Below are 13,667 nucleotides of genomic sequence, written 5' to 3' on the forward strand. Positions count from 1 at the left end.
GGTCCCTGTCAAGTAAGGGTTGTAATTCTTTAATGCTATCCCATATGAGTTCCATTGTGGGGTGGTAGGTGACAACTAGAGGTGTGCGGTCGCAGGGGGTGGAGGGGTATTTCCATATTGAAGCAAGTTCTCCCAAGGGAGGACTGTTCCATGATGTGATTTACTTCTCTGGTGGTGTGTCCGTATTTGGTGAAGGTGATTTTAAGTGTGTGAGGGTGTATATCCTGGACTTTCTCCTGGGAGCATATTCTGTGGTCTCTTGGAGCATATTTGGTGGCCTGGCTGTAGATAACCGATTTCTTGGTGTGTCTAGGATGGTTCCTGGATCTGTGGAGGTAGGTGTGGTGGTCCGCGGGTTTCTTTGTATATAATTGTCTGTAGGGTTCCATTGTTGAAGCTGCTTATGGTGTCCAACATGTTGATGGTGGCGTGGGAGTACTAGAGAGCGTTTAATGGATGGATGATGGTGGTTGAAGCAGTGGTGGAAATCTGAGGGAGTTTAGATCTGTCCAGAGGATGAAAACATCATTGATAATATGATCTTAGGTATATCACATCTCGGGCTCATGAGACTGACTCGGGGACCTAGAATATCCATCTCGAGCTGCAGGCAGCCTCTAGCTTGGATGCGTTGCAAGGGGGAGTCAGTCCCCCGCCGTCACTTTCTGTGCTGGGTAAGCTCTGGTTGAGGTCTGAAGCATGGCCTAGTGGCTAGAGCAGTGAGCTGGGACTTGGGAGATTGGGGGCAATTCCCGGCTCTGCCGCAGTCTGTGTGTGACCATAGGCAAGTCACTTCGGGCTGAATGCTCCAAAGGAGTTAGACCTTGACACCGAGCGTCACCAGGCATAATTTTAGGTGCCTGGAAAAATCACGGTGATTCCCAAAGCACGAGTTAGACGCCTACACTTCTGTCCAACGCAGGGGGAGAGCTGGGCACCTTTGACTGCAATTCATGCGTGGCAGGGAGCTGCCTAAGCTAGTCAGTGGGAGATGCCGACCAGAGGGGTGGGCGATCTAGGCTCCCAAGTCTGGGCTGCAGGGAGGTGCCTATTTCTGCTTAGCAATTCTGAAGCCAGGAACTCTCTTCAGAGTTGGGCACCTTATGCCATTTTGGGGGTGGGGGCGTGCCACCCACCTTGCAGCTGTATTTATTTTAAGCTTTATTTATTTATTTATTTTATTTAATTTAAGCCAGTGATTAGTGCCCTCACCGCCAGAGGGGCAGAGAGGATTGGAACCAGGGGTCTCCCAGCTCTAACCACTGAGCTATGGGATATTCGGATGGGGGCTCCCCCCATCTCGCCTGTTGAAGCAGGCCCACTGTGGAGGAATAATGACGGAGTGGTTGGAGCAGGAGGACAGGACCCAGGGTCTCCCATCTGGATGCCCGAATCGCTGGATGACAGAGACATTCTCCCTCTCACAATGATCCTAAGTCGCTCCTCTTCCTCCTGCCAAGTTTTGAATGGGCCCAATCTGGTCGGCGGGCTAAGAGGGTGCCTACTAGACTGAGCCTTGGACGCCACTTAGGTGGCGAACCCCTGTCTTCCATGGGTTGGGAGTCACCCTGGGCTTAGGTGGGGGATAGGCATCCGGACACCCACAGGGAGGCAGCAGAGAGAGACACAGGGGCTGAGGGAACTTTTACCCTGACAGTTTAGGGGCTGAGTGAGTTTAGGTGCCTGAAATAGGGACTTAGGCACCAAAGTTCTTTTGAGCATCCTGACCCTTACCCTGCCTCAGTGTCCCGTCTGTGAAAAGGGGAAGGGGGCAATAATTCCTTTACCCCTCCCCCTTTTGTCTCTATTATCTATTTGACCTGTAAGCTCGGGGGACGAGGACAGCCTGTACCTTACAGGTATGTCTGTGTGGCAAGCAGCAGCCCACAATAGGGAATCTCCGAGTCCCCAGATTCAGGCTTGCACTAATGGTGCTAAAAATGGCTGTGTAGACAGTTCAGGCTGTGAAACCCACGCCCCTTCCCTAGGCTTCAGAGCCCGGGCTCCAGTCCCAGACTGCATGTCTACATGCTATTTTTAGCACCAGAGCCCTGTGACTCTGCGTCCGTTGCCCGGGGCTGTGAGACGTGCTGCTGCCTGTCATGTAGGTGGTACCTAGCTACCTACATGTGATGATGATGAACACTCCTTCATCTCCATCCACACTTCTTTTGCCCCTTGATGGAAAGCTCAGGAGATGGAAATGCAGGTTAATTTTGCAATCGTCTCATGACGGCTGCAGTGATTGTGTTTTTTCGCTCCTCCATGGCCAGTTGCACTGGTTACCCAAAACCAAATCCTCTTCTAGGGAGTTGTTTATCTTTTTGTTTAATAATAGCCTGATGACTGGAATCCTGTGTTAGCTGTCAGTTTAAAATGCCTGTCTGCCTGCATTCCTTCCAGTGCATCTCCTCCTCCTCCTCCTCCTCCTCCTCCTGCCAGCCTGGATATGGAACGCAGGTCCCTCCCTAGCTTTAGGAGTGGATGTTCCGACGGTGGAAAAAATCCAACTGTCCGCAGCTGAGCTTTACCACTGGACAGAAGAGCAGGAGCCCATCCAAATTTTAGCCTATGGAGAGTGCTGTGCATTGCCAACATCAGAGGTCTCTAGTCTGACGTTAGCCTTGGTCTCCATCTCTGGCCCAGAGGAGCAAGGCCAATGGGTTGCCAATTCGGTCACCTGCTTCTGCAAGTATACATGTAAATGTGTCCATCTAGAAACACACAATGTCGGCCATACTTAGAGTGGGGGACTCTCTCCTGGGACGCAGTGACTCTGGAAGAGATTTTGGTGGTGTGTGGTGGATAATCAGCTGAACATGCACTCCCAGTGCGACGCTGTGGCCAGAAGGGCAAATACAATCCTGTGATGCGTCAAGAGAGGGTCCAGAGAAGAGCAACAAGGATGATTAAAGGTCTTGAGAACATGACCTATGAAGGAAGGCTGAAAGAATTGGGTTTGTTTAGTTTGGAAAAGAGAAGACTGAGAGGGGACATGATAGCAGTTTTCAGGTATCTAAAAGGGTGTCATAAGGAGGAGGGAGAAAACTTGTTCATCTTAGTCCCTAAGGATAGAACAAGAAGCAATGGGCTTAAACTGCAGCAAGGGAGGTTTAGGTTGGACATTAGGAAAAAGTTCCTAACTGTCAGGGTGGTTAAACACTGGAATAAATTGCCTAGGGAGGTTGTGGAATCTCCATCTCTGGAGCTATTTAAGAGTAGGTTAGATAAATGTCTATCAGGGATGGTCTAGACAGTATTTGGTCCTGCCATGAGGGCAGGGGACTGGACTCGATGACCTCTCGAGGTCCCTTCCAGTCCTAGAATCTATGAATCTATAAGAGGAATCTCGAGTAGGAACAGAGAGGCTATTTTATCTCTGCATTTGGCACTGGTGCGACCGCTGCTGGAATCCTGTGTCCAGTTCTCGTGTCCACAATTCAAGAAGGATGTTGATAAATTGGAGAGGGGTCAGAGAAGACCCATGAGAATGATTAAAGGATTAGAAAACCTGCCTGATAGTGAGAGACTCAAGGAGCTCAGTCTATTTAGCTCAACGAAGAGAAGGTGAAGGGGTGACTTGATCACAATCTGTAAGCACCTACATGGGGAACCAAATATTTAGTAACGGGCTCTTTAATCTAGCAGAGAAAGGTCCAACATGATCCAATGGCTGGAAGCTGAAGCTAGACAAATTCAGACTGGGAATAAGGTGTAAATTTTTAATGGTGTGAGTAATTAACCATTGGAACAACGTACCAGGGTCATAGTGGGTCTATCGCTAACAATTTTTAACTCCAGATCGGATGTTTTTCTAAAAGATCTGCCCTAGGAATGGTGTTGGGGGAGGTCTCTGGCCTGTGGTATACGGGCGGTCAGACTAGAGGATCACGATGGTCTCGTCTGGCCTTGGAGTCTAGGAATGATGGAAGGACTGTGGGGATCTTTCTCGCTGTTCCAACAGGTGGGAAGGGCCCACCAGAGACAAGGAAATACAAACCAGGGCTGAAATCCTGGCCCCACTGGAGTCGATGGGAAGTGTTGCTGTTGAGTTCATTGGAGTGAGGAGGTCAGCCAAGCTCAGGGAGCTGAGGATGGTGTGGCTGGCCTCTAAGGCCCGTCCCTTCAGCCTCGTGATCGGTCTTTTAAAAAAAAAAAATGGCAAGAGCTCAATGAAAGCTGCGTGTCTTTGTGTTGTGCCTCCACTGAGAGGAGCAGGACTGTGTTTAAATATGGCCGCCATGTGCTGGCGGGAGCTTGGAGGAGGAACGGGCCCCGCGGTGCCATGGTAACTTGGGGCAAAGGTTCCAAAAGTTCCTGGTAGTTGAGGCTCGGTGGAATCAGCTGGGATAGAAGGCCCAGGGGCCTGGCCATCTTCTGCCGTAGCAGGCTCAGAGATGGTGCAGGTGTACCTCTGACCTTCACCAGAGACCTGCGTCTACGGTAAAGGAATAAGCCATCTGGGTCCGGTGAAAGCAGGCACATTTCTTCACTTGGCTATTCTGGTTCTTGTGCAAATAAAGGTGAGACTCCTGTGGTTCTGCAACGCACGAGACACTGAACAGAGGCAGCATGGGCCACAAGAAAGCTGGGGGTTGGGGATACGGACGACTTGCTTGCCAAGGAGAGAATACATCTGGGAATGGATTTTTTTTTTTTTTTAAACTCTGAATTGGGCTCACCTTGCTATCGCCTGACTCTGGGGTGGCTGACGCAGCAGCTGGTTGGGGCAGGGACACCCTTGGGTTCTGTGTTTGTACAGCACCGAGCGGGATGAGGTGGTGATGGGACTTCGGGGTAGCTACTGCAATGCAAATAAGAAATAAATAAATAGTACTGGCACCACTGTGTTATCATAGAATATCAGGGTTGGACGGGACCTCAAGAGGTCATCTAGTCCAACCCCCTGCTCAAGGCAGGACCAATCCCCAACTAAATCCCCAAATCCCTAAATGGCCCCCTCAAGGATTGAACTCACAACTCACAGCAGGCCAATGCTTAAACCACTGAGCTAGCCCTCCCCCTGAGTCTGTTTAAAGGGGCTGCGTGGCACACTCCCTGCAGTGTCGCATGGGCTGGGTTTTTATTTTAGACGTGACAGAAATGTGCAAGATCCCGCCCCAAATCCTCTTCCGTGTTACCAAATCTCTCCTTTGGGCTGACGAGCGGAAAATGGATCCGCTGAAATAGGGAATGGATGGCGGCTTGACCAATCGAAATGGAAAAGCACATGGTCCAGGCTAGAGGAGGAGGAGGAAAGTAGTAAATAGACAAGGTTTAAACACAAATAGGAAGGGGGGGGAAGAAGGACACTGTGGTTAGGGGCGCTGTTTTTGCCAACAGTGTTCCCCAGGGCTTGGGACTCTCCCAGCTGTGACATTGATTCCTCTGTGACCTTGGGCAAATCACTTAATCTCTCAGGCCCTCCGCTCCCTATCTATAAAATGGGGTTAGTGCTCCTTCCTTGCCCTGCTTTAGTTAGATCCTCATCTCTTTGGGGAAGGGACTGTTTGTAGAGAACGGTGGGGTCCCCATCCCGACTGGGTCCTTCGGGCACTATAGTCACAGAAATGAGCAATAATAACGTGCCTCTCTCCCACCTTCCCTGATCTCTCTTGAGAAATGCCGCCTCTCACTGTGCCTGCCCCGGGGGGACCTCCCTGCCTTGGGTCTGCAGGCTCTAGCTTGGGATGCGTCAGCATTAGCCACCTGTCTGTCCAATTCCAGGAAGAGAACGAAGCCTTCCAACTGTGGCACAGGATCGCCCTCTGCTGGGCAGCGCCGCTCCGCCTACCCACCCACCTACTGATACCGACCTGTGCTGTGTCTCGTGATCCCACAGTTATTGCCGACTCGGTGGGGAATCGGCTGTCGATCTGTGCAGCCTCCGAGGCTGCTCCTCATGGGTCGTCATGTTCCCCTGGAACTCTCAGGACTTCTCACCTTGCTTTCCATGGGTCCAAGCCCCTCTGCTCCACCCTCTTTTCTCAAGTTCCTTGTGGTGACTTGTGGCTGGTCTGTCTATGCCACCATCTCCGTTCTCAGAGGGAGAGTTGCTGCTTGGCCAGAGCTGCTACGCCCTGCTGGCCTAGTCTTGTCCTTTGGGCATGGTGCATAGCTGCTCTGAGCATGAATGTTAAGAGAACTGGCCTCACCCACTAGTTGCCTTTCCTGAATACAGCACCTGGAAACAGAGGTTGGAGAGGGGGAAAAGATCACTGAGTCGCCTTGTCCTTCTCCAGCCTGCCCCAGCCCCCTTGCCGCTTGCAAGATGGTTCCTTTTCTCATCCACTGTCCTGCCTGGTTGGAAGAGCTCTAAGTTCCACCAATTTCCTTAGGCGGCGCTTCTCCTCATTTTCACCCCGGTATGGCTTACTGACGCTTGTAGCCATAGATTCAGAAGATTTGCCTCATTCTGGAGCAATGCCTTCCGAGGCAAGTGAATGCAGCGCGATATCCGGGCCTGGGTCAACCCTGGAAATGGGCAGTGTGGGAAGCCGAGAGGCACACTGTGGATAATGCTGAATTAATTGGGCACGTCGTGGGTCGAAGCAAATGCCTCCTCCCGAGGGTCAATGCCGTAGGCCTTTGCCAATGGTGTTCTGTTCTTTCCCCCGCCCCGACAGGGGCAGACAGGAACCTGATTTTCGAGGATGGGGCACATCGGGAAGCCGAGGACCTAGGCTGGAGCTCCAGCGAGTTTGAGAGCTACAGCGAGGATTCTGGCGAAGAGGCCAAGCCTGAGGTGGAACCTGCCAAACACAAGGCGTCCTTCCAGCCAAAGGTAATCGGCACACAATGTGCCCTGAGAGCTGATACAACCGGTCCTGCCTCGATGGCTGGTGTGGGGTGGTGGCGCACCAGTTTGAAATAAAACCTCTGACCCACTTCTCTCGTCGATGATCCAGGGCTGTACTGGTTGGGGGCGCTGGAGGGTAAACGCTAAATGGTTTGTCAGGCTAATGCCCAGTTGTAAATGTTCGTAGCCCATCCATGGTTAAGGGACTGGTGTATCAATAGCTTGAGGGTAAGCAGCAGACTGGGAGGATGCGAGGGGTGTAGTTGTTTCAAATTTGACTCAGCTGAGCTATGGGGTGCACTCGGATGGCCTGGATGTGAAACCTTTTAGCTTGAATAATCCCCGCTGCCTGGGAGAGGGGAAGGGGACTTAAGTGGACCCCCAGAGACTGTTGCCTAGTGGGCAGAGCACTGGACTGGGACTCAGGAGACCTGGGTTCTATTCCTGACTCTGCTAGTCCCTGCCCTTCTCTGCCTCAGTTTCCCCATCTGTAAAATGGGGCTAATGGCACTGACTTGCTTTGAGATCTATGGAGGAAAAGCCCCATATAATAACCAGGTGTTCAAGCAGATGGTGGGTGGATTTTTTTTTTAATTTAACATCTTGCCCAGAGAAATTGAACTGGGATAATAAATTAGCTGCTGGTCTCCGATATCACCTGGTACTGGGGAGGCCATTTGTGGCCTTGTTTGAACCAGGATTCTACTCGTGGCTGCAGTTTCCTAGGAGCCGAGGCTCTGTTCCCAGGCTATCGGGGTACATTGCCGTGTCCCCCCCGCCCCCGCCATGCACGCTAGATCTTGTCCTCTTTGAACCCCTGCTAATGGTTCATGATGCAAACGATGTACAGCTGGCTGCAGGGCTGTTCTGGTGCAGTCAAATGGGGGCAGCAAGAATCCCAGCTGGGACAATTTGGGGGCCGCCCAGGCCAGGAAGGGGTTCACTTACCCCCTGCTGTGCAGCTTTGGTTCAGAGTCCTGATGCCAGTAGCCGGCCCACAAGCACGAGGTCTCACTCTGGCGTCCACCGGCCTTTGCAGGGTGACACCAGCAGCCCTTCCCGTCCCGAGTCTTCCCAAATCCGTCCTCCCCGAGTTCTTAACCACCAGACGCAGACTTTCCCCTCTGGTGCGTCACCCTCAAAGGTGTGAGACCAGCCCCCCAGACACCAGCTGACTTTGGCCCCTGCGTCCACCCGGTTTGTGCACCAGAGACCTGTGTGGGGTGCAAAGAAACAAAAGGTTTATTAGAATCACAAAAGATTAGGGTTGGAAGAGACCTCAGGAGGTATCTAGTCCAACCCACTGCTCAAAGCAGGACCAATCCCAACTAAATCATCCCAGCCAGGGCTTTGTCAAGCTGGGCCTTAAAAACCTCTAAGGATGGAGATTCCACCACCTCCCTAGGGAACCCATTCCAGTGCTTCACCACCCTCCTAGTGAAATAGTGTTTCCTAATATCCAACCTACACCTCCTCCACTGCAACTTGAGACCATTACTCCTTGTCCTGTCATCTGCCACCACTGAGAACATCCTCTTTGGAACCCCCCTTCAGGTAGTTGAAGGCTGCTATCAAATCCCCCCTCCCTCTTCTCTTCTGCAGACTAAATAACCCCAGTTCCCTCAGCCTCTCCTCGTAAGTCACGTGCCCCAGCCCCCATATCATTTTCGTTGCCCTCCGCTGGACTTGCTTCAATTTGGGGTACGTCCAGACTACCCGCCGTATCGGCGGGTAGAGATTGATTTATCGGGGATCGATATATCGCGTCTCGTTAAGACGCGATATATCGATCCCCAAACGCGCTCCCCGTCGACTCCGGAACTACACCGGAGCGAGCGGCAGTAGCGGAGTCGACGGGGGAGCCGCAGCCATCGATCCCGCGCCGTGTGGACCCCAGGTAAATTGATCTAAGATACTTCGACTTCAGCTACGCTATTCACGTAGCTGAAGTTGTGTATCTTAGATCGATTCCCCCCCCCAGTGTAGACCAGCCCTTGTCCACATCCCTTCTGTAGTGATGCCATTGACTAGAAAAGCCACCAATTCAGAGATGACAGTTACCGACAAACGTGTCTACGTTCGATAAAACCCCTTTTCTAGTACAAGCTGCGTATTGCCTTTGAACAGTTTCCCAGTGTACCCCTGAGCCGTGGGGAAGATCCAGTGTTTCACGGACAGCACCCGCCGAGTGACGGTTGTTACGTCACGCCAGTTTCCTGTCACGCCCTGGCGTGGGCGGCGCCCCTCCCGGTGGTGAGGTGTACCTGAAATTGTAATGCAGGTTATGAGCACAGTGTTTATATAGACAGATCCGTGCTCTGTCGTCTTATCTCATGATGACCAAGTTCAGAACATTATAAGCTTCCATAAAAGACCTTCCTCGATACACATTGCATACTGTATTATTGTACTATAAATCAGCTAGTTCAACTGCTCATTTTGGGGGGAGGGGGGGTTAAAGCTTCTGTTCTCCCCTTGGGGGGTCTGGACCCTGAGTGTCCCGTTATCTTGCGTGGCGGGTCGTCCCTCCGTCATTCAGAACTGGCCGAATGCCTCTCGAAGCGGTTAGTCGTGAAATCCTACCATAGGCTGGCACCTTCTCGAAAGGGCGCATAGACCTATTGCCTGTGCTTAATTGGTAACGGAAGAGGTGCTGGAGCTCAAGCAATTGGGTGCCGGGGCTCAAGCCATCTTTTTTAGTTTCATAACGGAATGGCCGGGCCCGGAGGCGCCGGGGCCCCGAACGGCCGGGCCCGGAGGCGCCGGGGCCCCGAACGGCCGGGCCTGGAGGCGCCGGGGCTTAGCCCTGGCACGCCCCAGCACAAATTAAGCCCTGCCTATAGGTGTGTTGTCCGTAGAGGTTTTTCCTCTGTGATGTCCTGTTCTGAGTCCAAACCAGGACTGTGGCGCAAGCAGAGAAGAGCCCGTGCCCCAGAGAATCCCTCCCGGGTTTTACACTGAGCCCAGCGTGCGCTGGAGCAGGACTATGGGGTGCAGCCAGTGCCGGGCAGATACCCACGTGGGGCAGACGTGCACGACAAAGCTGTTACGTCTGTTCCTATTGCCTGTCGGTGCTTTGCGCTCCCAGTCAGCTGGGACAAGACGCTCCAGCAATCGGACTGTTCCACAGAGTGCCTCTGACTGGGGACGGGACGCAGACGGGAGGGGAGAGGGTTGACCAGGATGGGGGGCACCCGGCAATGCCTCCTGGTGGCTGAGATCCCGCTTGGCGCCCTGCATACTGCATGAGCCTGTGCTACCCCCTCCTTCCGCCCCCCCACCTCCAGGCTCCTGCGTGCGCTTGCCTCTGTCCCGCTTTGCTGTGCGGTCTGGGGGGGACATGCTGGGCAGGGCTACGAAGCAGCTTGTCTTAATGCAGCAGTGGGACCCTCCCTTGCCCCCTCTCCTCTCCCCGCCCCCGTAGCGAGTTCTCCTTGGGCTCAGAGTCGGGGGATGGGCTCCTGCATCGGGGGCCTTGACATGGGATTGGGGGCTGTGGAGAGCCCGGTAAATTACTGGACATAGCGGTTGTTGCCTGGCTGGATCTCTAAAGGGGGGGCCCAGGACCCACAATCTGGAATGCCCTTCTTCCTGGTGCCTGGGGGGGGAGCATCCCTGCTTGGCAGCCCCTCTCCCCTGCCTCAGAGGAGCTCCAGTAGGTCTTGGTGCACCACTGCAGACATGGCCTTGGGGTGGGGAGAGCCTTGGCCACTGTTCAGCACAAGGCCTCTTGCTCTCCTGAGCAATTAGATTCCCCCTCGCTCCCCTCCAGGGAGCAGGACAAGAGCTATCCCCACCCTGGTGGGGGTCATGGCAGGTGCTCTTCTCCTTCGGATGGAGGGGACAGGAGCGCCCCACCTGCATTCAGACGGGCTAGTCTAGACGGATCACTGGTCCTCTTGTTTCTCCTCCTGTGTTTGGCTGCTTACCTGAATCTCTCTTCTCTGCCTCTCTTCCCGCCGCCTGTTGCTTCTCCTCCTACCTGATTGCTTGGGGCGCAGCTTTCTCCAGACCTGAATAGGCTAAAGGAGAGATACGCCAGGACAAAGAGGGACATTCTGGCTTTAAGAGTTGGGGGGAGAGACATGCAGGAGCTGAAGCAGAAATACGATTGTAAGGTACTGTCCCTCCTTCAGACTTTTTTTTACCCCCTTATCGATCCCTCCTGGGTTGCAGTCTCTCTCTGCTTCGCATGATTGCTTCCTTTTTACACCAGGCCCGCTGAACTCAAGTCTGCAAGCATGCTCTTAAAGGGGCACTGTGAGATGCTCTTAAAGGGGCAGAGGCGCGTGGACCAGGGGCGAGAACCAGGCGTCGGTTCTGTTCCTGGTGACTCCCTGGGTACGTGCAAACCCCCCAGCTCGAGGAGACGTACCCGCGCTAGCTCCGCTGCAGCTAGAGGACTGAACGGAGAAGTGTAGCCGTGGCAATGCAAGTGGCAGGAGGGGCCGGTCGCCCGGAGTACGATCCCGTCCGAGACTCTAGGCATGTACTCGGGGCAGCTACGCTTCTATCTTTAGTACGCTAGCTCCACCAGCGCTAGCATGGATATGTCCCCTCGAGCTCGAAGTGTAGCTACACCCATTGCCTGTGGCCAAGCCATGTCACCTTTGTGCCTTGGTTTCTGGGAAATCAAGAAACCTTTCTGGGAAAAGGGGTAGAATGCTTCCCTGCCTCCCAGGGGTTCCACACAGCATGGGTGTGGCTCTGAAAAGTGACTCTAAAAATGGCATTTCCAGGTTTGCTTTCTTTCAAATGAGCTTGGCTTCCAAGTAAAATGATGCAGGAGGAGGAGGGGTTTATCTGCCAGCTCCCTTTTGGATCTGAGCACCTCACCCAGCATTTTCCTTGTGCCTTGTGACCAGTAAAAGGTTCTGCAGATCAAATTTTGCCCTTGGTGACCCCTGTGCAGCCCCAGGTGTCGCTGATTGGAAGCTAATTAACAATGTGGTTTGCACCAGATGGCCTGGGATCCCGCACCCCCCCTCTGCCAGCTGCATTGGCTCCTGCACGACTATGGGGAGTAAAAAGCAGCAGAACCTTATTTAAGGGCTTGTCTTCACTGCCGAGTTCATGGGAGCCCTAACCCCCCCCCCCCCCCAGACCTCCTTAACTCCAGTGCACTGGTGCTGTTAGCTCTAGTTAGCTACTAATACGCTCCAGATCAGTGTTATTTCACAGTGCGGCTCCTTGCTCAAGGGAGAAGGTAGAGAGCTGGAGTTAACGCTGCCGCCGAGTGGCTGAAGTGGGCAGATGAGCCTGGGAGAAGATCTGCTGAGTAAGGAGGTGCCAATTTTGCACAGTCACTTTTCAGAGCAGAGTGAGTTGGCCTTCGTAAAACGCGCGCAGACATTGGGCGCTCTGGAGAGTGGCTCCCATTTAAGAAGGCACCAGCCGTTCCCACGCAGTGGTCTGAGAGCAGTAGTTCCTATACCTTTAAGAAGTTAACCATGTATCTTGGATACCTCTCTGGCAAAGGCTGGTGCCTTTTATATGGAAGCCGTTGTCTCTAAGTGCAAAATATTGGTCACACTTCGTATTAAAGTTTCCTTTATAAGCAGTTAATTGATTGCTATAGAGCCCAGTAGGTCAATAGGTTGCTTATAAACATCTATAACACTTTTTTTAAACTTTATTTTTTGTATATAAAATATAAACACAGAAGGAAACCAAACATATGTAAATACAGGCCCAACAAGGAAGTAGCATGTAAATAGCAAAATTCAGCGTTCATTATTTTTTAAAACCTGGAAAAAATCGAAACAAAATCAAACCAAAAACTTGAGCCTGAGGAGGTCATGCAGGGTATCAGGTCAGTGACTAAACAGATAAATGTGAACATAAGTTAACTAATATATACTAAACTGCAAAAATATGCAACGGTTTCATGTGTGACCAGGCACCTTCATTGCTCCTCTCCCAAACATTTCTATTAGACAGTGATTTTTTTTCTATTTGTGCGCTAGCAGAGAGCTCACTAAGCCAGTCTGTGTCCAAGGGAGGAATTGCAGATTTCCATTTTCTCAAAATAACGTTTGGCCACACAAATAGTTATTGCAATCCACTTCTTAATACCAGCTCCTCCAGCAGCCCTGAAATACACAAGCTTGGAGAAGGCAAGATAGGGACATTTAGTGTTTTTGAGAGGGCTCTGAATATGGGGTTCTGGAACACATGTATTTTTTGACTGGTATAGAGGATGTGTGAAAAGTTGGCATGTGGCTGTTTGCTCTAATGCCTGCTAGTGACATGCTTATAACTATGCCTAGCACATGCTACTGATGCCTAGCACATGCTTAGAGCAGTCCAGTAACCCTTTATAAACCATTTGTAGATGGAACCTCTGTATAAAATGACCGTGTTATTATCTGATCCGTTGCCCGAGACTGAAAATGGATATCGTATTTGATTGGCCCCTCATTTGATTGTCCTGTCTTTGCTCTGGGTTTCATCTCTCAGTACTGCTGCTTACGACGCTTCCTAAAACACGAGAGCAATAAGAATCTGATGTCTTGCATTTAACCTGCATCTTTGTCCACCTCGCCTGCCCTCTGCCCATTAATCCATCTCAGCCAGGGATACTTCCGAAATTCTAAACCTTTTTGTGGCCTGAAACAGCTGCCCCTTAAAAACCTACCATAAGTCGTCCTCCCAAAGGTGGAATTTGAACACCGTCCTCCATCAAAATTATTCAGGGCTGCAGCACAAAATGGGCAATAGTTAAATTCTCGAACGTAGCGACCGGTTGAAGGCCCCATATTGTAATAGTAGTGTGCCACAGATCTGGGCCCAGAGGCGTGGGTTCAAATCCCACTGCTGGTACCATGCTGTAATACTGCAACACCTGAGATTGGTGGTAAGAGACTGA

At 52.0% G+C, this 13,667-nt stretch overlaps 1 protein-coding gene across 2 annotated transcripts in view; it reads left to right on the top strand.

Moving 5' to 3' along the window:
* The window catches only part of ARHGEF10L (Rho guanine nucleotide exchange factor 10 like), a 130,214-nt gene that overhangs the window by 26,369 nt on the left and 90,178 nt on the right, over nt 1-13,667 (top strand). Inside the window, exons 6-7 of one of the 2 annotated variants that reach the window (XM_065421255.1) lie at nt 6,627-6,784; nt 10,801-10,917. In XM_065421255.1, coding sequence (XP_065277327.1) covers nt 6,627-6,784; nt 10,801-10,917 — 275 coding nt within the window. The remainder of the gene's footprint in view (nt 1-6,626; nt 6,785-10,800; nt 10,918-13,667) is intronic. The other variant, XM_065421256.1, reaches the window with a different exon arrangement.

This window comes from Emys orbicularis, chromosome 22 (assembly GCF_028017835.1).
Source record: "Emys orbicularis isolate rEmyOrb1 chromosome 22, rEmyOrb1.hap1, whole genome shotgun sequence".
Taxonomy (NCBI): Eukaryota; Metazoa; Chordata; order Testudines; family Emydidae; genus Emys; species Emys orbicularis.